Here is a 27,842-nt window from a genome sequence, read left to right as displayed (position 1 = left end):
TGTAGAACGCCTGGGGGGGGATGCCTTTTAGGTTTCTGGTCAATTTCTTAGAGGTCTGGTAGTTTTAGGTGCGGGGAGGTTTGCTGAGGTAGCAATGGTGAACAGTATAAGGTGATGGTCTGACCAGTCAGTGGGGATGATATTGGTAACGGAGGTCAGATCTTCGTTGGACAGAATGACGTCAAGTATGGATCCTTTAGTGTGAGTTGGAGATTGGCAGAGTTGTTTGAGTTCGTTGATTTCAAGAAGTGTAGTGAGGAGGGAGATGGTGGGGTCATTGGTATCATTCCAATAGAGGTTAAGATCCCCAAGAAAGATTTATTGAGTTGGATAATGCTGATTGCGCTAGTAGATCAGATAAGTCCTCAATGAAGGGCTGTGGTGGTCCCAGGGGGCGATAAAATGTGTAGACGAATTGGGAGGGAGTTTTGAGTTAACAGTTCTGCTTCCAGGTATTCACATGAGGAGTAGCCTGGGTAGGTGATCAGGGAAATCTGAAGTTCCTTTTTGAAGATGATGGCTAGACCACCCCCAACTCTGTTAGGTCTGTCTTTTCTAAGAATAGAGTTTTCCGGGGGGGGGGGGGGGGGGAGAGAAGGTAAAGTATGCTCGTTGAGCTGGGGTGCCCTGGTGTTGCCAGCATCGGGGGTGAACTGAAGGCCAGCTTGAGTGCCCTGGTGCTGCCAACATCGGGGTGCACTGAAGGTGAGCTAGGGTGCCTGGTGCAGCCTCCTGTCTGCATCTGGGTGCACTGGAGGCGAGCTGGGATGCCCTAGTGCAGCCTTCTGCCAGCTTCGGGGTGCCCTGGTGCTGCCAGCTTTGGGGTGCTCTGGCGCTGCCAGCATCGGGGTACAAAGGAGGCAAGCTGGGGTGCCCTGATGCAGTCGCCTGTCTGCATCGGGGTACACTGGAGGCAAGCTGGGGGTGCCCTGGTGCTGCTAGCATCGGGGTGCACTGGAGGCGAGCTGGTGTGCCCTAGTGCTGCCAGCATCGGGGGTGCACTGAAGGCCAGCTTGAGTGCCCTGGCGCTGCCAGCATCGGGGTACAAAGGAGGCAAGCTGGGGTGCCCTGCTGCAGTCTCCTGTCTGCATCGGGGTACACTGGAGGCGAGCTGGGGTACCCTGGTGATGCCAGCATAGAGAGACACTGGAGGTGAGTTGGGGTGCTCTTGGCTCCTGCCTGCATCGGGGTACACTGGAGGTGAGCTGGGATGCCCTAGTGCAGCATCTGGTTGAGCTGGGGTGCCCTGGTGCTGCTAGCATCGGGGTACACTGAAGGCGAGCTTCGGGGTGCCCTGGTGCTGCTAGCATCAGGGTGCACTGGAGGCGAGCTGGGGTGCCCTGGCGCTGCCAGCATTGGGGTACAAAGGAGGCAAGCTGGGGTGCCCTGATGCAGTCTCCTGTCTGCATAGGGTTGCACTGGAGGCGAGCTGGGGTGCCCTGTTGCTGACAGCATCGGGGTACACTGGAGATGAGCTGGGGTGCCCTGGTGCAGCCGCCTGTCTGCATCGAGGTACATTTGAGGTGAGCTGGGGTGCCCTGGTGCTGCCAGCATCTGGATACACTGGAGGCGAGCTGGTGTGCCATGGTGCTGCCAGCATCGGGTTGCCCTGGTGCTGCCAGCATCATGGGTGCACTGGAGGCGAGCTGGGGTGCCCTGAGTCTCCTGACTGCATCGGGCTGCGCTGGAGGCGAACTGGGGTGACCTGGTGCTGCTAGCATTGGGGTGCTCTGGAGGCGAGCTGGGGTGCACTGGAGGCGGTCTGGGTGCCCTGGTGCTGCTAGAATCGGGGTGCACTGGAGGCGGGCTGGGGTGCCCTGCTGCTAGCATCGGGGTGCACTGGAGGCGAGCTGGGGTGCCCTGGTGCAGTCTCCTGTCTGCATCGGGGTGCACTGGAGGCGAGCTGGGGTGCTTTGGTGCAGTGATTGACTCCTCGCACCAGCTTGTCCTCTCTTGGTTTCTGACCTTGAAGCTGCCCCCACCCCAGTGTGTTTTGTTCGTGCCCCCCCAACACCCCCCCCCCCCCCCCCCCCCCCCCCCCCAACCAGCTCTTAATAGCACTCTGCCAGCCCCCCGGGGGTTCGGCAGTCCTACTTTGCCTAATGTGCGTGTCCGCCTGCAGCGCGCTCGCACGGGTACTCCGAAGCTCGGCTGTGGGCCAGCGGGCGGGGGTCGCTGGCCACCGATGCCAGCGCTTTGTTTGACATCACCTGGGGGCTTCCTGCTCCGAATGAGTATGTGAGGCAAGGGGCGGGGCAGGAGGGGGCGCTGGCTCCTTCTGTCTCTTTCAATGCTTTTATGTGTTGCCTTTAGGGGGGGACAGCGGTGAGTGTTTTTAAAAGGCCGATCAAGGGGAGGGGGGGGGGGGAGGGGGGGCAGCTAGTAAAGCCATTGGGACGAGAAACCCGGGTTTCCTCTCTTAGGGCTTGATGGAACTGCGATCCGTCCTCTATTCCAGACTCTACTCTGCAGCTACCTTCGGGGCCCTGTCCTCGGGTTCAGTGGGGCCCGCATGCACCATAGCCCACACATCCCTACAGCCGCCCTCGCTGCGCGTGGCCGACGGGTGGCCTCTCGAATATGTACATAGAGCCTCTGCTGTCCGGGGGTCCTGGTGGGTTGGGTGGAGGTCCCTGTAGTCTCGGGAGGAGTAAGACTTGCTTCTGCATTTTGGCCCTGTTTGAAGTGCATGCCACAGGCCTTTTAACAGACCACTTCAGGTGAGAGTTCATGTAGTAAAGAGAAGTTCTTCCTCATGTTGGAGTTGGATTCCACTTCTGCAGCTGTTGGGTAGAAAGGTTTGTCGCGGCATGAAATCTCCTCCGGGTAATTCTGCCATCTAGCGGTTGGGTGTGGAACCGACCTGGAGTAGGAACGTGTTTGTACTCCGGTCCTACCACAGGCGGTGGGTGGCAGTATGTATGCATATAGGACGTGCGCCTAGAAGAGCTCGGAGCGGCAGACCCGCTAGTACAGGTCATCAGCTGGTCTTAGTCCTGTCCCCCCCCCCCCTGCGTGCCTTCTGCTGCTTCGGCGCTCAGTGCCCGTTTAAAGAGCTCTGTCTCTATTCCTTCTAGTTCTTCCCCAACGGGAACGCCTTCACCACCGGCTCCGACGACGCCACCTGCCGGTTGTTTGACCTGCGCGCAGACCAGGAGCTGATGATGTACTCTCACGACAACATCATCTGCGGCATCACCTCGGTGGCGTTCTCCAAGAGCGGGCGGCTGCTGCTGGCCGGGTATGACGACTTCAACTGCAACATCTGGGACTCCATGAAGGGCGACCGTGCAGGTAAAGACCGCTAGCGCGCGCCTGGATAGCGCTGCGCTGTGTGACGTACGACTGGTACCTGAGCGCTGCGACGTACGACTGCGCGCCTGGAGCTCCTGGATAGCGCTGCGCTGTGTGATGTATGACTGGTACCTGAGCGCCACGCGCCTGGATATCGCTGCGCTATGTGACGTACGACTGGTACCTGAGCGCTGCGCGCCTGGAGAGCGCTGCGCGCCTGGAGAGCGCTGCGCTGTGTGACGTACGACTGGTACCTGAGCGCCGTGGCCTGGATAGCGCTGCGCTGTGTGACGTATGACTGGTACCTGAGCGCCGTGGCCTGGATAGCGCTGCGCTGTGTGACGTACGACTGGTACCTGAGCGCTGCCCACCTGGATAGCGCTGCGCTGTGTGACGTACGACTGGTACCTGAGCGCTGCGCGCCTGGACAAATGCAAAGTGAACTATTGATGGACAGAATGTAGATCAATGTCATACATTCACCCCAGTACAGAGATATGGGCTTAAGCCATCGTTTTTTTGCTCACCATGCCATTCCAGTTTGGACCCAGCCATATGCAAATCAGTCTTGACCTTGTGCCCAATGGGAACAGTCTAGCCCGAACTGCCAGGCCAGGGCCTCCCTGGACTGGAAACAAGCATCCTAGGACCGTTTTCGGGGTTTCACCCCCTCTTTAGCCAGGATAGCTTGATTCCAGTGGCATGGAGAGCACGGGACTCATGTCTGAGCATACCCGTCCCACTCGGGGAGACAAATGCAAAAAGAACTATTGATGGACCGAATGCAGAACAATGTCATACATTCACCCCAGTGCAGAGATCTGGGCCTAAATCAATCGTTTTTTTTGCTCACCATGCCATTCCAGTTTGGACCCAGCCATATGCAAATCAGTCTTGACCCTGTGCCCAATGAGAACAGTCCAGCCCGAACTGCCAGGCCAGGTCCTCCCTGGACTGGAAACCAGCATCCTAGGACGGGTTTCGGGGTTTCACCCCTCTTCAGCCAGGATAGCTTGATTCGTACGACTGGTACCCGAGCGCTGCGCGCCTGGATAGCGCTCCGCTGTGTGACTTTCGACTGGTACCTGAGCGCTGCCCACATGGATAGCGCTGCACGACTGGTGCCGGAGCGCCGCGCGCCTGGATAGCGCTACGCTGTACGACTGGTACCTGTGTGCTGCCCGCCTGGATAGCGCTGCGCTGTGACACATACGACTGGTACCGGAGCGCTGCCCGCCTGGATAGCGCTGCGCTGTGTGATGTACGACTGGCACCTGAGCGCTGCGCGCTTGTGGCACCGGAGCGCTGCACGCCTGGCTAGCGCTGCATGACGTACGACTGGCACCTGAGCGCTGCGCGCCTGCATTGCGCTGCGCTGTATGATGTACGACTGCGCGCCTGGACAGTGCTGCGCTGTGACGTACAACTGGTACCTGAGCGCTGCCCGCCTGGATAGCGCTACGCTGTGTGACCTACGACTGGCGCCTGAGATCCGTAAACAAAGTAAGACCTACAGGGACAGTGAACCTCCCAGTTCTCCAACCCTTCCTCAGCAACCTCCGAGCTGCTTTAGTTTGCCCTTAGTGGTCCACTACCACCTGTGGGAGACAGAATCAGCAATGTTCGAGGCATATGAGCTGCAGATCACACACTGAGGATAAGATCGCCATCTGGTGTTGGGCTCGGATGATTGCAGGTTGTTGTTGTCTTCGGAGAAGTCTTTGGTCACGAGGTTGGTGACTCCTCCCCTGGACAACAGTGCGCATGGGCATCCACTCCATCGGCAGATTGTTTTTTTCCGCCATTGGGTTCGGATGAACTTTTTTCCGCTCCAGCAGAAAACTTCCAGCAATCAATTTAACTCTTTAATCTTCATTTCATCGACGTCGACATCAACTCGGACCGGTTCCGGAAGCGGCTGATGGACAGGACACCCTTCAAAAAATGCCCCCAGTGTGGAGCGAAGTTCCCCCACAGTGACCACCACGAGGTTTGCAACCTCTGCCTGTCGCCGGAACACAACGAGTCCACCTGTCCAGCTTGTTCCGCTTTCCGTTCGAAGAAGACCCTCCGGGACCGAAGAGCTCGACGCCATATTATGGCCAAACCAGCTCCAGAACCGGAGGACATCTTTGCTCAAGATGTTCCCGAAGACGACACCGAAGATCTCGAGATCGTGTCCGAAGCCGACGATTCCGATGACCTCATCACTCCAGGGCAGCGTGTGAGTACCACCCCCCCTGCCCCATCCAAAAAAGCATTGGTCAAGACTCCGCCAGTTGGGCCCAGTCGCGACCGGAAATCCTCTTCAGAAGCCCCGCCCTCGGGCCCGGCTCCGAAGACAACTAAGCCTGTGGGTGGCTCGGGCTCGAGCAAACCTCACCTAATTGTGCCTTTAACACCCTCGGCACCCAAACACCCATTGTTGGCACCGAAACAGGCTCCAAGACCGAAATCTCCTTCGGCACAGAAACGTTCCTCGGCACCGAAGTCTCCACCGGCACCGAAACGTTCTTCAACATCGATGCCTGAAAGTCCATCGGCACCGAAACCTCAGTCGGCACCGAAACCTCAGTCGGCACCGAAACCTCAGTCGGCACCGAAACCTCAGTCGGCACCGAAACCTCAGTCGGCACCGAAACCTCAGTCGGCACCGAAACCTCAGTCGGCACCGAAACCTCAGTCGGCACCGAAACCTCAGTCGGCACCGAAACCTCAGTCGGCGCCGAAACCTCAGTCGGCGCCGAAACCTCAGTCGGCGCCGAAACCTCAGTCGGCGCCGAAACCTCAGTCGGCGCCGAAACCTCAGTCGGCGCCGAAACCTCAGTCGGCGCCGAAACCTCAGTCGGCGCCGAAACCTCAGTCGGCGCCGAAACCTCAGTCGGCGCCGAAACCTCAGTCGGCGCCGAAACCTCAGTCGGCGCCGAAACCTCAGTCGGCGCCGAAACCTCAGTCGGCGCCGAAAAATCAGTCGGCGCCGAAAAATCAGTCGGCGCCGAAAAATCAGTCGGCGCCGAAAAATCAGTCGGCGCCGAAAAATCAGTCGGCGCCGAAAAATCAGTCGGCGCCGAAAACTGCGTCCCCGCCGAAACAAGCTCATAAAGACCCGAAGCGGACGTCACAGACACCACCTTCGGAGCCAGATGATCTTTTTCGACCAGATCCTACTCAGAAGCGGATCTATATCAATCCTAAAACGGGACATGTGACTGCCATCCCATATAAAAAGCGGAAGCTGGACACTACACCTCCCCCAGCTCCCATACGGAAAAAGGACTGTGCTACTTCACCACTTCGTCCTTCCTCTCCTGTTTTACCTCCTAACCCGTCCCCCCCCCCTCCTCCTCCTGATTCTCCTTTACCTTTACCTTTACCATCTCCCTATCATTCACCTCCTCCACAGGATGATAATGATGACTTAGGGGGAGGGGCGGACCCTGATTTATTTGATGATCCTGTTGACCTTATGCAACATCTGCCTGAACCCTTTAAGTCCCAGGCCTCTGACCTCATCCAAGAAGGCAAATTAATATCTAATGCCTCCATTAAATGCGCCTTAGATGCAGCAGACACTGCTTCTAGAGCGGTCAATACTGGCGTCTTACTCAGACGACATGCCTGGCTCCGTATTTCCGGTTTTAAACCGGAGGTTCAAACCGCAATTCTAGCTCAACCTTTCAACCAAGAGCAGCTATTTGGCCCTGCAGTGGATACTGCATTAGAAAAAATGAAAAAGGATAATGAAACTGCCAAGTCTATGGGAGCACTGCAGTCTCATCAAAACCGGGGTTCCTTTCGTCGCTCCTTTTATAGAGGAGGCTCCAAAAACACATCAACTGAGACCACGTCCACCTTTAAAAATTCTGGACAAACATCCCCTAACAGAGGTTACTTCCGGGGAGGTTATAGGGGAAACAATAACAAAGGTCGAGGACGGGGCAACAACAACAACACCCGCACCTCACCAGCCACCAAACAGTGACTTGCCACCATTCCCCCCAGACCATTCCACTCCGGTCGGGGGGCGACTCCAACAATTCCTGCCTGTCTGGACTTCCATCACCACAGACAGGTGGGTAAGACAAATTATCCAGTCTGGCTACTGCCTCGAACTCATACAATCCCCCCCAAACATACCGCCCAAACAACGTCCAATGTCCTCGCATCATCTCTCTCTCCTCAAACAAGAAGTTCAATCCCTGTTACAAAAACATGCGATAGAACCAGTCCCCCTTCAACATCAGGGAAAAGGGGTATATTCTCTATACTTCCTCATTCCCAAAAAGGACAAAACACTAAGGCCCATACTGGATCTCAGACTACTAAACCAGTATATACATTCGGATCATTTTCACATGACCACTCTCCAACAAGTCCTCCCACTTTTACAACAGGGAGACTTCCTCGCCACATTGGACCTCAAGGACGCATACTTTCACATCCCTATGCATCCCGCTCACAGAAAATATCTACGATTTGTGGTAGATGGGCAACACTATCAATTTACAGTTCTCCCATTCGGAGTAACAACAGCACCCAGAGTGTTCACCAAGTGCCTAGCAGTCGTGGCAGCGCATCTCAGAAGACAACAGATCCATGTCTTCCCCTATCTGGACGATTGGCTCATAAAAGCCAATACATACCAAAAATGCGTTCTCCACACTCATCGCACGATTCAAACTCTCCACGATTTGGGATTCACTATCAACTACCCCAAATCCCACCTACAACCTTCCCACTTACATCAGTATCTAGGAGCAACCATAGATACATCCAAAGCCATTGCCTATCCCAGCACAGCCAGGATAGCCAGTATACAAAATCTCATCTCTCAATTTCAAACTCATCCATCTCTTCCAGCAAGAGTGTTCATGCAGCTCCTAGGCATGATGGCGTCGTGCATCTCCATAGTCCCACACGCACGACTTCAAATGCGTCCCTTACAAGAATGCTTAGCACAACAGTGGAACCAAGCTCACGGACAACTTACCGATCTGGTGTTGGTGGACAGTCGCTCACTTCGATCACTGAAATGGTGGAACACCATCAACCTGTCCAAAGGGAGACCGTTCTTAGAGCCTCTTCCACAAGTTGTGCTAACTACAGACGCATCTCTCACGGGGTGGGGAGCCCACCTCCTTCACCATACCACTCAGGGCAGATGGACCAGTCAACAGAAACTGCTCCACATCAACCACCTGGAACTCTTAGCAGTGTTCCTAGCACTAAAATCCTTTCAAATTCACCTAAAGAACAAAACTGTCCTCATACGCACAGACAACATGACGACAATGTATTATATACAGAAACAGGGAGGGACACACTCTCTCCAACTGTCCCAACTGGCACAGCAAATCTGGAGATGGGCAATTCCCCAAAACATCTACCTGTTAGCAGAACATCTCCCAGGGATCCACAACCAAGTGGCCGACCTCCTAAGTCGCCACACACAACAGATCCACGAATGGGAACTACACCCCAAGGTTCTACTCCCCTTCTTCCAGAAGTGGGGACAACCAGACATAGACCTGTTCGCCACTCCCGAAAACACAAAATGCCCAACCTTCGCCGCCAGGTTTCCACACCCACAGTCGAAGGGCAATGCCCTATGGATGAACTGGTCAGGCAGATTTGCGTACGCCTTTCCGCCTCTCCCACTAGTTCCATTTGTGGTACGCAAACTGAAACAACAGTCACTAACACTAATACTAGTGGCTCCCACTTGGGCACGTCAACCGTGGTTCACCACACTTCTGGAACTATCTTTAGTTCCACATCAAAAGCTACGCCTCTCCCCGGATCTGTTAACCCAGAACCATGGAGAAATCAGACACCCAGATCCTCAAACACTGAACCTAGCGATCTGGCTCCTGAGGTCTTAGAGTTCGGTTACCTCAATCTCCCTCCAGACTGTATGAATATCATAAAAGAAGCCAGACGCCCTACTACTAGAGCGTGTTATGCCGCTAAATGGAAACGATTTGCCATCTACTGCGCTAATAATAACATACATCCATTGGATGCTTCCATCCAAAACATCATTTGCTATCTACTACACTTGCAAAGATGCAATCTAGCGTATTCCTCTATACGATTACACCTAGCAGCCTTGGCAGCCTACTTGCAAAATAGGCAACACCTGTCCCTTTTTAAGGTACCAGCCATCAAAGCGTTTATGGAAGGTCTCAAAAGGATTCTTCCCCCAAGATTGCCACCTGCCCCAGTGTGGAATCTCAATGTGGTTCTAACAAGACTCATGGGCCCCCCATTTGAACCTATGCACAAATGTGAATTGCAATTCCTAACATGGAAGGTAGCCTTCCTTATCGCAATCACTTCCCTGCGCAGAGTAAGTGAAATACAAGCCCTTACACTTGAAGAACCTTTCTTACAACTACACCGTAACAAAGTGGTTCTTAGGACAAACCCTAAATTTCTTCCAAAAGTGATTTCCCCTTTCCACCTTAACCAATCAGTAGAATTACCGGTCTTTTTCCCAAATCCAGACTCGGTAGCTGAAAGGGCCCTACATACCTTAGATGTTAAAAGAGCATTGCTTTATTACATCGACAGAACAAAACCTTTTCGAAAGACAAAACAACTCTTTGTTGCTTTCGCGCCACCACACAAAGGCAACCCAATCTCCAAATCAGGGATAGCCAGGTGGATAGTTAAATGCATCCAAATATGCTACCTCAAGGCTAAACGTACACTCACAGTTCCCCCTAGGGCGCACTCCACGCGTAAAATAGGGGCTTCTATGGCCTTCTTAGGCAATATTCCCTTAGAAGACATTTGCAAGGCAGCCACATGGTCTACCACGCATACCTTCACTAAACACTATTGTGTTGACGTGCAGGCCAAACAACAGGCCTCCGTGGGCCAGGCTGTCCTAAAAACTTTATTTCAAACTGCTGCAACGGATACAGGCGACCACCGCTAAGGGGAGCACTGCTGTATAATCTATCCTCAGTGTGTGATCTGCAGCTCATATGCCTCGAACGGAATATGCTACTTACCAGTATGCATCTGTTCTTGGCATGTAGAGCTGCAGAGTCACACACGCCCGCCCGCCTCCCCGGGACCTGTATCTGTTCCAGCATCCGTCTTACTTAGACATTACACATGGACATCCTTTCTTTCTTTTCTATATACTCCATCTTTTCCCATCATGGCGAAAAACAATCTGCCGATGGAGTGGATGCCCATGCGCACTGTTGTCCAGGGGAGGAGTCACCAACCTCGTGACCAAAGACTTCTCCGAAGACAACAACAACCTGCAATCATCCGAGCCCAACACCAGATGGCGATCTTATCCTCAGTGTGTGACTCTGCAGCTCTACATGCCAAGAACAGATGCATACTGGTAAGTAGCATATTCCTTTCTCCATGTGTGGCTGATAGAACATCCGACGGGTTGGTCTTGCAGACAGTTTAACGTGGCTACAATCTCATTCCTTTCCAACCCTCTACCTTTTTCATTCACATCAGAGCGGCTTTTGGAGGAACACTTGTTCATTTTGCTGCAGGAAGTTTGTGCTCTTTCGGTAAAAGGAGCCATACAGTCATGGCCTTGGCATTAGGAACTGAAGGTCACTCTTGCTATTTCTTAGTGCCAAAAAAAGGCAGAGGCCTTCCTCTTATTTGAGTTGTCCTACCTCTCAATTTCTTCCTGTGAAATAACCAATTTAGAGTGCTCATGCTGGCCCACGTTCTGTCTGAGCTGGAGCCAGGAGACTTGATTGTAGCGTTGGACTTGAAGAATGGCAATTTCCATGTCCCTATTTTGCAGGTCCACATGTGCTTGTTGTAGTTCAAGGTGGCCCAGGAGCATTTTTGTTTGTGCTCCCATTTGGACTCACCAGTGCCCCTCAGGTGTGCACGAAAGTGATGGCAGTGGTTGCAGCCCATCTTCTGTGGTCAGCCATACCAGTGTTTCCTACCTTAGTGACTGGCTGTCGAAGGTGGGATAGCTATGGGTAATCATGGACCCCATCCAGATGACTGCGAACCTTCTGATTTAATTGGATTTCACTATCAACATGCCAAAGTCACACCTGACTCATTCACAGAGACTCATTCATTAGAGCCATTCTGGATACAGTGTTTTCAGGCTTTTCCTCCAGATCGAGTCCAAGACATTCAGACTATGATCCAGATATTTGAGCTTTGGGTTTCCGTGAGAGGGGCTCTGAGGCATCTTGTCCTATTGGTTTCCTGCTAGTACACTGTGTGTGCGTGCTCTGCATTGGGATTTGAAGTCTGTGGGCCTAGCACCAAGGCAACCTGTCCGATTTCATCCAGCTTTTGGAGGAGTCCGCAAAATATCTGCTGTGGTGGCTTTTCGACCACAATTGGACAAGTAGCAGATCCCTCTCCTAATCCCTCCCAAGTGGTGCCACATCATTACTGGGTTGGGGAGAGGTGGAGATCAGAGGAGACTGGTCACCTGTGGCGATCGTTCTCCACTTCAGCCTGTTGGATTTGGGGGCCATTTGCTTGGGTTTGAAAGCCTTACAGCCGTCCGTCGAAGAGGCTGGTCAGGTCCTCACAAACAACACCACTACAGTGTGGTATTGCAATAAGCAGGGCAGGGTTGGGTCTTGGATCCTGTGCCAGGAGGTCCTTCACCTCTGAAACTGGTTGAATAGTCTGGGTGTTTCCCGGGATCTTAAAACAGGGCGGACCAACTCAGCTGGCGGAGCCTAGCGAATCACTAATGGCAGTTCCACCCAGAGGCGGCGTTTAGCATCTTCCAGCAATGGAGAGAACCCTGCCTTGATCTTTTCATCATTGCTGAAAGCATGCAGTGTCTGCACTTTTGTGCCTGGAGTTTCCAAGGAGGCGCTGCCTGAGATTCATTCCACCTAGAGTGGAGCACGGGACTCCTTCATGCCTTCTGCATACTACCTCTGCTGTCCGACGTTGTGATGCTCAGGAACAACCCACCCCAAGTCATCCCAGTGATTCCAGATTGGGCAAGGAGTGTGTCGAGCCCGGAACTTCTGGGAATGAGCATTTGCTCTCTGACCAGGTTGCTGATTTCGCAGGCATCTTGTGTCACAGGGCAGGGTCTTGTACCCACGCCTGCACAATCTACAGCCCCACATGTGGAGGTTGACTGTTGGCAGATGACTGCATTTGATCTCCAGTGGTCATCATTTGATTTTTGCGACCCTCAAACAAGCTTTCACGGGTGGATGTATTAGCCAAAAGATGATCTTCATATGGAAACTCTGACTTTACTATAACCACACAGAGGCAACTGCCACTGTGTAATTAAAACCGCTTTTTGAACCATATTTCCCCAACTTGAAGGACCTCTAGTAACAACTCGAGGTAATGCAGCATTGATAGTTTTGTATCTGACCTCACGGTAAACAGCATAGGGCAGTGGGATTTAATATGAGCAGCTGCGGCTATTGGCGCACGGGCGCTCAATAAACCAGTTTTCTAAGAATGAGGCTGAAGGCACTTTTATTTATCAGTGACTACTTGCACTCTATTAGAATGGCATCATTGGTGATTCACAATAATCAAGATGTGGAAAGTTACCACCCTGATGTATAAAAAAAGAAAATAAACTTGAAATCAAATGTCTGGAAACCATTAGTCTAGTAGTCCATCATCCCTCAAAGTATGGACACTTCCGCCACAGGCAGCGGGCCAGGGCAATGTGGCTGCCATTCAGCAGATTTCCATTGAGACGTTTGCATTCCACTCTTTTAAGCACTCCCCTAAACATGGACACAAACGTAGATAAAAAGAATCCAGAAATGTATTGAAGTTGGCAGTACTAATTCATTATTATAAACCACCCATATATCCTGTGGAAAACAAGCCCAAGTCATTAAAGTAGCACAAATGTGTGTTCTGAGTTGCTTAAGCCGCACCCCCTGTTTAATGAAGGTCATTTGAAGTACTTGCATCTGACTTGAGCAGGACCTGTTTAAAAAAAAAAATAAGGCGACCAATCAGACCTTCACAATGTCTGTATCGTGTGTGTCACCTATTGTCTTATTTCTTCTTTCACCTTTCTTGTCACTGGATCTGCAAGCTTCCAGCGGTCCGCAGTCTCCTACTTTTCCAGGGAAGGCTTGCTAGTGATTGCCTTGTTTTCCTGCCTCCGGGCACACTCTGAAGCATGCTGCCTCTCCAGGACCACATCCAGAAATATTGGAACAGGCTGTTCCGCAAGTGTCCCCTCTGCCCAAGCAGCCCTTAGCGCCTCAGGCTTCAGAGCTACTTATGCTGGATCTACCTCTTCTGATCTCGCTTCTGCAGTGACACCTCTGTTTCTTTCTGAGACTACAGTGACACAAGCTATAGCAGAAGGTCCAGGTCTCTGAGGAGACCTCGTAGGAGACCTCGTAGGAGTAGGCTTCACCGTTCTGATTTTCTGACTCATCACAGCACCGGTCTAGACACCGTTCTGCCACTGTATACAAGTCAATGTCAACACATTAGCCCAGATCTCGATCATCTCATCATGCTTACTCTACTGTGTCTTCAGTTCATCACTACTCTTAGACTCTTATGGATTTGCCGCCAGCCAGGGTTTCCCCTGTAGAAGGCCGCTCCACGTTCAATGAGGGTTTGATATGCAGGCCAACAAACTGAGTATATCCATTCCAACTGTCCAACCTTATTCTTCAGTCATGTTTGAGACGCTACATCCTCATTCTTCTGTCCGTTCTTTCCTGCTGCTGTTCCATAATTTTTTTTCATCTATAGCGGAGTTGTTCCTAACTCCAGCTTCAGCCAAACCTGCCCCCTCGTGGCTGCAAAAGAAGTACAAGCCCCCTGAGACGAACCATATGTTCCGGTGTGCAGATCCTCTTCTCCACTGTCAGTGACGGCACCAAGAAAAATACCATCCCGTTGTGCCACCGCTACAATGCCTTCTGAGAAAGAAAGTAAGATTTATTCAGAAGGCCGGATGTTCTGCGCTACAGTGGCCACTGCTATGAAAACTGCTAGCGGCACTGCTCCTCATGGAGGATATGACAGATCTCTGTAGGAGACTCTGCAGCGATTTCAAGAGAAGCTACCTTGAGGGGACATGCAGGACTTCTCAGAGTAACTCCAAGGGGGTAGGATGCTATATAACCAAGTGAATAGTGCTGCTGCTGATGCAGACCAAGCTGGCCATGGGTATTGTCATGGTCTGTCTCTTCGTCGAGCTTCTTGGCTCAGTTTAACAGGTTTAAAGCTGGAGGCTCAACACGTTATTTTAAATCTTCCCTTCTCTGGAACAACTTTGTTTTGAGCTCTTGTGTGTGTAGAAACGCAGCGCATGTAAGCAGAGTTGGAAATGCCAAAAACAGTTGCCTTAAATAAGTATGAATTACAGGAAACATTCCTTTAAGCCTTACAACAGACTTTACGTTGGAGGGCTCAAACACCTCGGTGCCAGTAGCAGTACAGTCAACAGCAACGTAAAAAAAACCTTCAGCCACAAAGTTATGAAACGAAGAAGTGGCCAGCAGACACCAGCAGCTGCAGGAAAGCTTTCAAAACAGTGACTCCCCTCTTCCATCTTTTTCGTTTGCCCCTGAGTTGGGTACTGAATATTGTAGAACATAGCTATTCTTCAAGGTTCAAGTCACCACCTTCATCCATTCCTCCAAAGAAGTCTTCTCAATATTGTTTAAACTTGCTTCGTATGGATGTCGGCACCCTTCTCATCAAAGTTTCCATAGAACCTGTTGCCACTCCTTCTACTTTCTGGTTCGAGAAAGGGTCAAAGGATGAATATTGTCCTAGTTTAGACCTCCGGACTAAAGATCATAAGTTTATAAAGCTAGAGAAGTTTCACAAGTTGGCACTTTACCATATTTCCCCCCCCAACTCCATCACTGAGATTAAATGTGTGCCATAGATCTGGAGCGCTCTCACATTCCCATCATCAGAAAGCATTGCATATTCTTGAGATTTCCCGTGGGCCAAGGTCCTGCCCTTTGGCCTAAAATCTTCTTCTCAGATTTGTTTTCCTGAAGTGAATGGCAGTAGTGGCAGCACATCAAACATGGGAATCTACACCTATCTAGCTGGCTTATGAAGGCTTCAAAACCTGAAGAAACCAGCATCACCAACTTCAGGTAAATCTTTCTAAGTCTACAGCGACTCCTGTACACTGCATCCATTACTCGAAAGTATGCATCAACATAGTGACACCAATAGTACATCTTTCAGAAGAGAGACTGTGTTCTGTCAGTGTGAAGTATCAGTCTTTTAAAAGCAAAACACCCAGCGGCCTGTCGGATCTTGTCACTGCTAAGGTCAATGTCTTCCTGCATCTTTTTGCTTCCAGTGCTTTTCCAGCTGTCTGTAGATCAGGCCCAGTGCAGCAGTGCTTGGAAGTTCAGTGATGTCTAATCTCAGGAAGCTGTGATGACAAATTGACTGTTACATACCCCAGTCCACTCCCTCTAAATCTGCTAAAGGGTGTCCAAACTAAGCATCCAGGTATTACCAACCAGGAACCATGGGGAGTGCTCTTTTGACCAAGTCGAAGTTTGTTTACACTTTTCCTCCAATACCGTTGATCCCATTGGTCATCAAACTAGTGAAGGACAGAACAAGAATAAATCTCATAGCTTCAGTGTGGTTGCAGCAGCAGTGGCACACTGACCTACATCTGTTGGAACATTCACACGAGACTGCACTGCAGACTTGATCTCCTCTTCAACTTGGGGGGGGGGGGGGTCTTGCTTCTTAGTCTTCTGTCACTGAGCTTGGCAGCCTGACTCCTGAACTCTTGTAGAACAGATCTATACATATGCCAGAAGATTCTGTAAACATCTTGAAAGAGTCCAGATGTCCTTCAATAGAATGTCCTACCCATTCGAATAGAAGAGTATTTGCATTGTATCTGCAAACGTATATTGATCCTGCTAAATGCTTAGGAGAAGCTGCCCTCTTACCTTCTTGATTTAGAGAATTCACTGCTGCAGTTTTCTTCTGTAAAGTTGCACCTTCCACTATAACAGTTTAGTGGAAAACCCCTTCGCAACCCCTCCCCCAACCAAAGTGGTGGTGGTCCAGGATTTTCTGGAGGAGATTAGAGTTTACCCTCTTACCCTCCATTAAGGAGACAACCTACTCCCTGGGAGTTGGATATGGTGCTATCCAAATTGCACAGCTGTTTTCAGTCTATTCATAATGCATCTCTCCAGCATATCTACTGGGAGACGGGTTTTCTGGTGGCATTTGTTTCAGCCAGATGGTTGGTTGAATCCAAGCCCTATGTTCAAGGAGCCTTTTCAGAAAGACCAAATGGGCATGAGAACCCACCCTTGTTTTTAGGTCTCGCAGACCTGCGATGCAGCGCATGCGCTGCTCGCTCTGCGAGGCTCCTTGCAATCTATTTCTGTTCCGAAGTGGAGTGTAGGCTCCGCCCCCCTCTTGCCATTGGCTTGCGTCAGCATTCATGGTATACGCTGGCTTTCCATTGTAAATGAGGCTTTTTAGCCCCTCCTTGTTACCGCCCTGTCTCCTTTTCGCCCCGCCCACCCAGACTGGATCGTTTACTTGCGGCTCTACACACACTCCTTTAGTTAGTCGGGAGGCACTGTTTTTTCATTCCCCTTTGGCAAGAGCTTGTGCTGCTTTTGCCTCTGCTGTATGGTAGCTCCCCCCCCCCCCCCCCCCACCACCGCCGGTTCGATCAGCAGCAGGCATCACAGGCCAGCGCAGCGCCACCTCACTCAAGCCACGGCCCGCAACCTCCTTCTCTGCCTTTATAGCGGCCGCCGTCCCAGACTTTCACAGGCCAGCTGCTCACCAGTATTCTCTTCCATTATTTCTAGCGGCTGGACACTTCACACGTTTGAAGTGTGCCTTCGCAAGGCAGCTCACGGGTCAGTCGCTCAAAACACGTCTGCTGGTGAAGATTGTGGCACCCCTGTAGGTAAAGGGCATGGGGGGGGGGGGGGGGGCTGGAGAGACTGTGGACACCCTGTCAGGTAGAGGAAGCGTTTAGAAGGTCGTTGAAGGATTCGTCTGCAAAGGGGACTTCAAACAAACTTGGTGTTTAATAGGGCATGACTTGTAAACAGAAGCACAATTCCATCCGTCTGAAAGGCACTGCCCTGCCAGAGAAAGAGTAGTCTTGAGGGGGCTCTCTCTAGAAGATCTCCCACAAGGGCGTCTCTCGCCAAGAGACGCCTTATCAGATCTTCCATCAGAAGACATGGCCAGAGAAGGTGGAGCTTGAGGGCTGACAACAGTGATGGCATCCGAGAGCCTTACAGCAGCAAGTGTACCTGTGATTGCACAATGGCGGATGGCAGCGGGTGTAGCTGGTGGACTGACAAAAGGGACTGCAATATGGTGACTGACAGCAGGGACTGTAGTCCGAGGTCTGACAATATTGATTCTACCGAGAGGCCTGAAACCGTAAGGTCGAACAGTGGTGAGCGCAGCATGGGGCATGACAGTAGGGACTTGTGTGGGGCGCCTAACAGCGAGCTCAGCAAGGGTCCTGACAAAAATTATTGTACCACCAAGAGGCATGGTGGCCATCCCAGTGTCAGCAGGCCTAACACTATCATTGCCAATAGTTCTGAAATTGGTGCCATTATCTGTAGTGGTGGTAGGAAGAGGCCTGACAACAGTGGCAACAACTTCCTGTCTGATGAAAACGACTCTATCAAAATGCCTGGCAATAGTGACTTTAGCTACAGTGGCTCTCGTAGGACACTTGACGACACTACATGAGGAGGGACGTCTTACAAAATGGATTCTATCGGGAGCCCTGGCAATGTAGGCTGTGGCTGGAAGCCTGAGAAAAACGAAGCCATAGAGTGGTCTGAATGCAACGTGTGCAGCGAGAGCAGCAACAGCCCTGGCAGGAGTGAGCGCATAACTAGGCCTTACAGCAGCGAGTACCCTAATGGGACTGAGCATAGTGAACATTGTGAGAAGGCAGCCGACATCGAGTGCACCGTGAGACTCTGCCATAATGATTCTAGAGGTAAAACTGACACCAAGGACACTGAGGGGAGTTTCAATACCAGCAACCACAAGGAATGTGCTGACAACAGTGACTCTAGCGGACAATGTGACAACAGCAGCGCTATAGAGGGGGAGAAAGAGGGGTTCTAGCATGAAGGCTGACATTAATGATCACAGCCAGAGGCCTAGAACCACTGACTGCAGTGAGAGTATGTCAGTAAAGATCACTGCCAGAGGCAAAACGCCGCCGACTGTATCGAAATGCCGGACTGCAATGTCTTGTACAGAAGGCCTGAAAGCACGGTCTGTTCCAGGTGTCACGACGACAGTTACTCCAGTAGGAACCACAACAATGAATCTACTGGTTGGGCTGATGACAGCGATAAACAGGACAAGAATGGCACTAGTGGCAGACCTACTGATAGGAGCTGTAGCATAATACAGGATAAGAATGACTCCACCGGGCAACAATGACTCCAGTGAGGAACAAGACATAAATGAGTATAACTGTAGGCCGGACAACAGTTACTCCAGCGACAAAGATGACAAGAATGACTCTAGTAGTAGGCTTAATGACAGTGGATCTATCGAAATGCAGGATAATAATGACTCGTGGTAGGCGTAACAGGCGCTGTAAATGAAAATTGTAAATGAGACGCAATTATACAGTTGCAAAGGCTCATAAATCAGCAGGAGTCCGGTCACATGGTTAAAGACATTGCCACTTACAATCCTAATATCTCTAATTCAAGCAAATGCGAGACCTATTGCCTTTCCAATGCTTGTTCTTTATCTGTTGTTCATGTAACCCAGCCCCTTACCACCTCCTTTCAGAATCCTTCTGCTCCAATTTAAAGGTGTTGTATTTCCTTGTTATATTATATTAGGAAATCTGACCATCTATTTGTCTAATATGGTCCTATTCAAACTTGTTTGGCTCGGTCTAAACCGACATGGGACTATAAAAAAAAAAAAAATCCCATGGAGGACAACTAGGTTTCGATAAAGAAATTATTCCTTCTAAATGGCTCTGGAGCCAGAATTATTTGGTCTGCAAAGTTCGGATCTGATCATTCATGGCCTGGACATGCCAGACTCTTCCCAGTGCAACAGCGTCATTGGCCAGAGGCAGCACCACAGCCTGCAGCAGCACAGTGAGAGACATTACTCCCCTGGTCAGGGGTGAAAGCACCTGGACAAAAGCCAGTATCTCGGTCTCAGTGTGGTTATTCCCACATTCTACGGTGAGAAGTCATAACTGGCAAACTCCTTAAGGAGGGCCTAGACGGATAGCACACGTTTTGCATCTTGACCCATTTATAAAACTCATAAGCTGTGCATATTCTGACATTCTGTGGCTGAGGTTGAGAATTGTTTCTAGCAAAAGTTGTATGTTTGGGTGACAATAGGCAGTCCGTATGAATCATCATGGCAACTGTAACCCCACTAGTGCCCAATATGTGCCTTCTAGTTGAGATTGTTTTCCCAGCAATGTGGTCTTGGGAAAATTGGTAAGCTGAAGAAAGAAATGGGGGAAAAACAGAGCAATACCGAGCTCTGGATAGTGAAAGACTTGAACACTTAAGACATGAAGGAGTTCATTATTATTTTCCCCCTTCAACCATTTCACAGAATTATTATTTTTTGGGGGAAACATTTTTCCTTAGGATCTCTTTAGCACTATTTTGAGAATAGATGATGCCAAGTAGCCTGACATTTTTTGGGGGCTTAATTGCCACTGGGGGATATGTATTAAACAGCAAGGATCTATGCTGCGTTTACCTAAGAACTAAAAGTTAAAGGACTATTTTGTGCGCTTGTGTTTTTAAGTTGAAAGCACTGAAACCAAGCAAATTGAATTTTACATCACTGAGCAGATATAGAAAGGCTGAGAGCATCAATACTTGAGCTTATTAAACAAGGCTTGTCCATGACAAATGGGTTTCTCTGAAGCAAGGTGTATACTAGAATATGGGGTTTGGAAGGGAAATCTGGTGAGTTGGAGCTTAAGGAAACTGCTTTGTTTAATGTTGATAGTTTAAATTCCCTCCCAGAACAAAAAAATCTCTTGATTTGTCAAAGGCCACCTGTGCTTTGATTTACTTTGAGCTCCAAAACATAAATCCTAATTCGATCACACTGTACAGGATTATAGAAGGTGGTCCGTGACCATAGAGATTAATGTAAAAGGAAAATAATGAATGTAGAATTTTTAATCTACTGAGGAACACACATCAGTCTTTTTTTTTTCTTCTGGTTCGACCTCTAAAGAAACTAGCAAGGAAATGCAAGATTGTCGACTCAACTGCGAAGTCTGATTGCGGATGAAGTGGGGTAGAGTAGTTACACAAGCAAGGTTCATCAGATGTGTTGAGCATAAAAATATATTAAAGGTTATCGATCCTGAAAACCCATTGAAGGCTGTGAATCCTAAAAATCCATCAAAAAGTATGGATGCTGAATGAAAGGCGGCCTTTGGAGCTATGATAGGTTCTGTAATAAAGTTAAATCTTTTTTGGAAACTTTAGCCTCTTGCAAGTACCCAAGACAAATGTGTAAAAAAAAAATAGGGCGTGCACACAGATATTAGAGCAGAGAGGAAAGGTATGTTTCCTGTTGTATACCTTAAGAACATGAGTCTTTCACTCACACCACACGATATTGAGGATGCAGTAAATCACGTACAGAAAGATAATTCCCCAGAAGAGAAGCGTCTACTATAACATCGCCACCTGATAATACGATCTATCCTGCAATAGCTAAGAGGGCTGAAGACAGGCATCCAGGTAATATAAAAGAATAGGACGATTCTTAGGTTCGAGGCATGTGGGCTGCTGAATTCATATCTGTGCATAGATCGCCGCCTAGTGTTGGGTCCGGATGTTTGCACGTTGTTGTCCTGGAAGAGTCTTCTAAGTATCATGAGATAGGTGACTCCTCCCCTGGACCACAGTGCGCATGGGCATCCTCTCCATCCTTAGATTGTTTTTTTCCGCCATTGGGTTCGGATGTGCCTACCTTAGCTCAAGTTAGGAAAATTATCGATACCTCTCGTCGGATCGATGACCCCATGGCTCCAAAGCAGTCGACGCCTACCTCCAAGGTGCCGACCGGTTCCAAAGAGCCTTCTGCGTTCTCCGTGCAACAAGTCGCGGCATCGTTGCAACGCATCAGGGAACAGGCAGCCCTCCGATCCACATCGGGCCCCGACACGCACAAGGCTCCGAATGCACCCTCGGCGCCAACCAACATCACTTTTGGCTTGCCGCCGTCCACGGCGCCGAAGATGTTCGAGATCCGAACACATGTCCGCCAGACACAGTCCCCGTCTACTGGACACACAGACTCTGAGCCTTCACAGCCACAATTCATCGACGCCAACACTGGTAAACTGATGCTCCGCAAGCGGAAAATCACGCCAGAGAGGGGATTGGACTCCTACAGAATCCCTCTCAAGCACAAATTGCCAGCGGGTTCGGAACCAGTTCTTCATGAACGCTTACAACCCTCCTATCGCGATCCCCAGTCCTTTTCTCCTACGCCTTCAGAGACAGAAATGAAATGAAAAAGGGATTTCTAAAGCGCATGGCTGCCCTTGAGCGTCCCAGCGCACTTGTGCAACAAAGTCGTGTTGATCCGGACGGACAACATGACTGCCATGTACTACATACAGAAGCAGGGAGGAACACGCTCTCCACAGTTGTCTCATCTGGCTCAGAGCATGTGGAAGTGGGCCATTCAGAGGAACATATTCCTCATGGCGGAACACCTCCCCGGCAAGGACAACCAGATGGCGGATCTGCTCAGCAGACACAGCCACCAGATGCACGAGTGGGAGCTACATCCGTCAGTTCTCCAACCGTACTTCCAACAGTGGGGTCACCCAGACATAGACCTATTCGCCACAAACGAAATTGCAAAATGCCAAAGCTTTGCTGCCAGGTTCCCACATCCACAGTCTCAGGGCAATGCGATATGGATGAACTGGTCCGGCAGATTTGCGTACGCTTTTCCCCCAGCGCCATTAATACCTCTAGTGGCACGCAAACTGCGACAACACTCGCTGACACTCATCCTAGTTGCTCCCACATGGGCGCGCCAACCATGGTACACCACCTTTCTAGAACTTTCCGTGGTGCCGCATCAAAGGCTGCGGATCAAACCCGCACTTTAAACGCAGAACCATGGCGAGATTCAGCACCCAGATCCGCAACAGCTGAACCTGGCAATCTGGCTCCTGAAGTCTTAGAGTTTGGCTACCTAAACCTGCCACCTGACTGTATGGATATCATTAAGGAGGCCAGGAGACCCACTACCAGAGCTTGCTATGCGGCTAAATGGAAAAGGTTTGTCATTTATTGTAACAACAATGACATTAACCCGCTGGACGCATCCATTCAAAACATTATCTGTTACCTCTTACACCTATACCGATGCAATCTGGCATACACCTCAATACGTGTCCATTTAACCGCAATAGCAGCCTATCTCCAAAACAGGCAGCACCTCTCTTTATTCAGAGTGCCTGCCATCAAAGCCTTCTTGGAGGGACTCAAACGAGTAATTCCCCCAAGACACCCACCAGCACCGGTATGGAACCTCAATTTGGTCCTCACCAGACTGATGGGTCCACCCTTCGAACCTCTCCATTCATGTGAGATTCAATTCCTCACCTGGAAAGTAGCTTTCCTAGTGGCAATCACTTCGTTAAGAAGAGTTGGTGAACTCCAGGCACTAACCATTCAAGAGCCATTCATACAGGTTCACGCAAACAGGGTTGTACTACGTACCAATCCCAAATTCATGCCCAAGGTGATATCACAGTAACACATAAATCAAACTATTGAACTGCCTGTTTTCTTTCAAAATTCACAAAATGTCGCAGAGAGAATGCTCCATACACTAGATGTTAAACGAGCCCTCATGTACTATATAGACAGGACTAAAGTCTTTAGGAAGTCGAAACAACTTTTCGTTGCTTTTTCTCCACAACACAAGGGCAACGCCATTTTTGCAGCGTGAATCTTTCTGGATTCACTATGCTGTGCATTATTCCGCGATCTTGTGGTTGGGTCCGGATGCGTAGTCTTTTCTTTGTGTTTTTTTTTGTTTTTTGTAGCCCAGGTGGGCGGCGACGACCCACCATTTGGTGCACCTCTCGTGACGTCGTCGTGCTTCCTGCGGAAGTCCCACCTTTGGGGCGCCATCTTCAGATTCTTTTTTCCGCCGTTGGGTCTGGATCGTCATCGGGAAGCTCCAGAATTACAATCGAAGGAAGAAGAAAGAAAAGCGAGTTTCGTCGATAAATACTACGAAGATATCACAGGAAAGGAAGAGATCTCATCAGGAGCGCGAAGAAAGGAGGTTCTGTGCCTTTTTCTTCGACCTTGGAGAATGCGCACTCAGAGGCCCTGAGCGCAATGGACAAGACACCATTCAAGTTCTGCCCAAACTGCCACCACAAGTTCGCACAGAAAGACCAGCAACCTCTGCCTATCGGTCGAGCACCAGAGTAAGGACTGCAACGCCTGCTCAGCCTTCGCGCCGAAGACGCTCCGGGTGAGAGATCGGCAGAGAAGAGCCAACGCCAGCATGGATGGCAAGGGTAAGGCCCCGTCGCTCTACGATCTGGGCCTCTCCACGGATGACAAGGACAACGTCGCCGAGGCAGCCGAAAACTTCACGGTCGTAGAGACCGACAAGAAAAAAGACTAGGTAAGAGAATCGTCGAGCGCAAAAGAGAAAATACCTCAAACACGAGGGTGACTCGAGAAAATCAGAGTCAAAGTCCACGAAGGCAGCCCCGGCGCCGAAAACTTCGACGACCAAAGGGCGAAGCATGGACAAGAGGCACAGCGGATCCTTCGAAAAGGACTCCCTGGTGCCGAAAGACGCCGAAAAGCAAGGGTCGTCGAAGACAAACCAGGAAACGGGACGATCGACGCAGAAAGAACGGTCGACGTCGACGCAAGTTTCGTCAAAGACCCGCGGTCGACGCCGAAAGCATCTCCGAGATGGAGAAAAAGAAGAGGCGGCTCGAGGCCGAAATGGAGAATATCCTTCAAAGGAAGGAGTTCGACGCCAAGATGAAGGAATTCAAGATTCCAACGGTTCCACCGACGGACATGGTCGAGGACGAATTCGACACCGAGGGGCTGACGAGGGATCTCGAAGAGGAAGACAAGACCTATTATGACGGCGAAGCCGAGGAAGAAGACCAGCAGTCGTTCTACGGCTCGGCGCCATCTACCAGCCACGACATCGAATGGCAGGATCTCTACACCGAAAACCCGGAGGAGCCCGTGGACACGTACCCTTCGAGGCCTTCGCCACCAGACGACATCGGGGTGTACAATATGGTGGTCAGGAGCGCAGCGACAGCCTTCGGCGTCAAACTCGACGAAGAGAAGCCGAAAGCGGATTTTCTCCTCGAGACCCTGCTCCCCATCCAGACGAGCAGCCAATTCCTCCCCATGCTACAAAGTGTGATGAATCAGGGGAGAGAAGCCTTCAGGGAACCAGCGACCTGCCGTTCGATCACGCCCAGGACTGAGAAGAAGTATAAGCACTCTTCCCTGGACCCCCCTTACATCAAAGGTAGCGTGACCGCCGACTCCATCATAGCTTCCACGGCCAGGAGAAGGGCCAACGTACCAGCAACTTCGGGCCCACCACCTGATAAAGAGAGCAGGAGGATAGACCTCACAGGAAGAAAAGTCGAGAGGAACGCCGCAATGCACTGGCGCATGGCGAATTCCAATGCACTCCTCAATAGGCACCAGTACCAGCACTGGGACGAGATGGGGGAGCTAGTAAAGCACCTCCCCGAAGAATACCGGCAGAGAGCCTCGCACCTGGTAGACGAAGGCAAAAACATCGCCAACTCCTGTATAAAGACGGCGTTGTACGGGGCAGAGACTTCAGCAAGACTAATGGCCATAGGGGTCACCGAGAGAAAGCATGCATGGCTAAGAATCTCGGGATTCAAACCGGAGGTGCAGAACAACATCCTTAGCACCCCCTTCAACGGAGAGACACTGTTCGGAGCAACAGTAGACGAGAAACTCACCCAGCTGAAAAAAGAAAACGAAACGGCGAGGTCCATGGGGGCCCTACAGCTGAGGGGAATGAGGCGAGGCAATCCCTCGAGGAGACCCTACGGTAGGGGAGGAAGCCAGCAGGTGGGGTGAAAGTCACGGACAACAAGGTCAACAAAAGCAAAACTGGCAGTACCAACCTCGGGGCCAGTCCTTTCGCGGGAGAGGGAACGGACGTGGCCAGAGGAGAAGAGGGGGTGACCAACCCTCATCAAAGTGACTCGGCATGCAAGAGGACGCCTACCCTCGACATGCCCCCAAGGGTGAGGCGCAAAACAGTAACATCAGGGGGGAGAGAAGAAGCAAAAGCCTACGAGCATACAACACCAGTAGGCGGAAGACTGAGGTTCTACCTTCAGGAGTGGCGGCGTATAACCAGACAAGTGGATACTGAACGTCATGCAGTACGGATACTGTGTAGATTTGGAGAAAAAACCTCCAAGCAGGAAACCAAGGGGAAGGCAGAGATCGGCTCAAGAACTGGCCCAACTCAGAGAAGAAACACGGAAACTTCTAGAAAAGAGAGCCATAGAGGCAGTGCCGTTCAGAGAACGCAACAAGGGGGTCTACTCAAACTACTTCGTGGTCCCAAAAGTAGACGGAAACCTCAGACCCATCCTGGACCTGCGGTACCTAAACAGGTTCATCAGAACGCAAAGGTTCAAAATGACTTCGCTGCAGGAGGTACTGCCCCAAATAAGAGACGGGGACTTCATGGTCACCGTGGACCTCAAGGATGCCTACCTGCACATCCCAATAAACAGAAGACACAAGGGCCTTCTAAGGTTCAACATCGACCAGGAACACTACCAGTTCACAACCCTGGCCTTCGGATTAAAATCGGCGCCAAGGGTTTTTACAAAATGCCTGTCGGCGGTCGCGGCCCACCTACGAAGGCAGGGGATACACGTCTACCACTACTTAGACGACTGGCTGGTCAAGGCAAACTCACGCGAGAAGTGCGAGAGGCACGCAAAACGCGTAACAGACACTCTCACGAATCTGGGGTTCTCGATTCACTGGGGGAAGTCATCGCTGGAACCGGATCAGGTGAAGATTTTCCTGGGGGCAAAAATCAACTCCCTGAACAGTACAGTGGTGCCCAGCGACAGGAGGACAGATGCCCTACTGAAGGAGACGCGACTCTACCAGAAGGGGCGAGCTCTGACAGTGAGGTCAGTGAGCAAGATGATGGGGATGATATCGTCGTGTATCCAGCTGGTGCCGAATGTACGCCTGCACATGAGAGCATTCCAGGAATGGCTACAACAGCAATGGTCACAAGCAAACGGAAGTTGGGAGGATCTAGTGGTTGTTACGCACGCAGTGCAGGAGGAGATAACTTGGTGGAACAGAGACAACATGACAGCAGGGAGAAGCCGGACACCACCAAACCCAACAATGACCATTACCACGGACGCATCGCAAAAGGGATGGGGAGCGCACATGGACAACCTCAGAGTGAGGGGTCTGTGGGCTCCAGCAGATGCGGTTCGCCATATCCATTACCTCGAGTTGAAAACAATCCTGCTAGCCCTGAAGGCATTCCAGAGGCACCTGTACAACCAGAGGGTGTTGATTCAAACAGACAACACCACGGCAATGTTCTACATCAACAAACAGGGGGGGACACAGTCGTTCCCTCTCTCCTCTCTGGCTCAGGAGATTTGGAGATGGGCCATACCTCTCAGGATAGATCTACTGGCAATTCACCTACCGGGGAAGGACAATGTGGAGGCAGACTGGCTAAGCAGGCAGACCTCGGCGTCGCACGAGTGGGAGCTCAATGGCCAGGAAACGGAGAAGCTTTTCCAGGGATGGGGAACTCCCACAATAGATCTATTTGCAACACGCCAAAATGCAAAATGCCAAAGCTTCGCGTCCAGGCTACCAGATCAGAAATCCCAGGGAAATGCCCTATGGATAAGCTGGTCGAGGACATTTGCCTACGCCTTTCCACCGATACCCCTGTTGCACAGAGTGCTCGACAAGTGCAGAACCAGCAACATGACTCTGATCCTAGTGTCTCCGCAGTGGGCAAGGCAGACATGGTTCTCACAGATTCAAGAAATGGCACGAGGCAATCCATACAGGTTCGAGAGGAGAAAGGACCTGCTCTCAATGCAAAACGGAGAGGTCCTGCATCCAGAGCCAGAGACCCTCAACCTGGCGGCATGGCTCCTGAAGACCTAGAGTTCGCACACCTAAGATTGCCTCACAGCACTATGCGAGTGTTACGGGAGGCAAGGAAGCCAACTACACGAAAATGCTACAGCGCAAAATGGAAGAGATTCCCTGTGTGGTGCAGGAAGAAAGGCCTGCAAAACAGAATGACAAGGGACTCAACAGTGCTGAGGTACCTCACACACCTTTTAGAGAGTAACCTCTGCTCGAGCTCCCTAAGGGTACACCTAGCGGCGATCGTTGCCTACACCAGAGGTGAAAAAGGTGGAAGTTTCTTCACCTCGCAGGTGGTGAGGAGATTCATGGAAG

At 50.9% G+C, this 27,842-nt stretch overlaps 1 protein-coding gene across 3 annotated transcripts in view; it reads left to right on the top strand.

Annotated features, from left to right (window-relative positions):
* LOC146782977 (guanine nucleotide-binding protein G(I)/G(S)/G(T) subunit beta-2) overlaps positions 1-27,842 on the top strand; it is a 314,590-nt gene that overhangs the window by 268,099 nt on the left and 18,649 nt on the right. For all 3 annotated transcript variants that reach the window (XM_085638267.1, XM_085638266.1, XM_085638268.1), the window contains exon 9: positions 3,078-3,294. In XM_085638267.1, the coding sequence (XP_085494393.1) occupies positions 3,078-3,294 (217 nt within the window). The remainder of the gene's footprint in view (positions 1-3,077; positions 3,295-27,842) is intronic.

The sequence above is a fragment of the Triturus cristatus genome, chromosome 12 (assembly GCF_964204655.1).
Source record: "Triturus cristatus chromosome 12, aTriCri1.1, whole genome shotgun sequence".
Taxonomy (NCBI): Eukaryota; Metazoa; Chordata; class Amphibia; order Caudata; family Salamandridae; genus Triturus; species Triturus cristatus.
The sequence above is the reverse complement of the archived record's forward strand: the minus strand, read 5'-3'. Positions and strand labels throughout refer to the sequence as shown.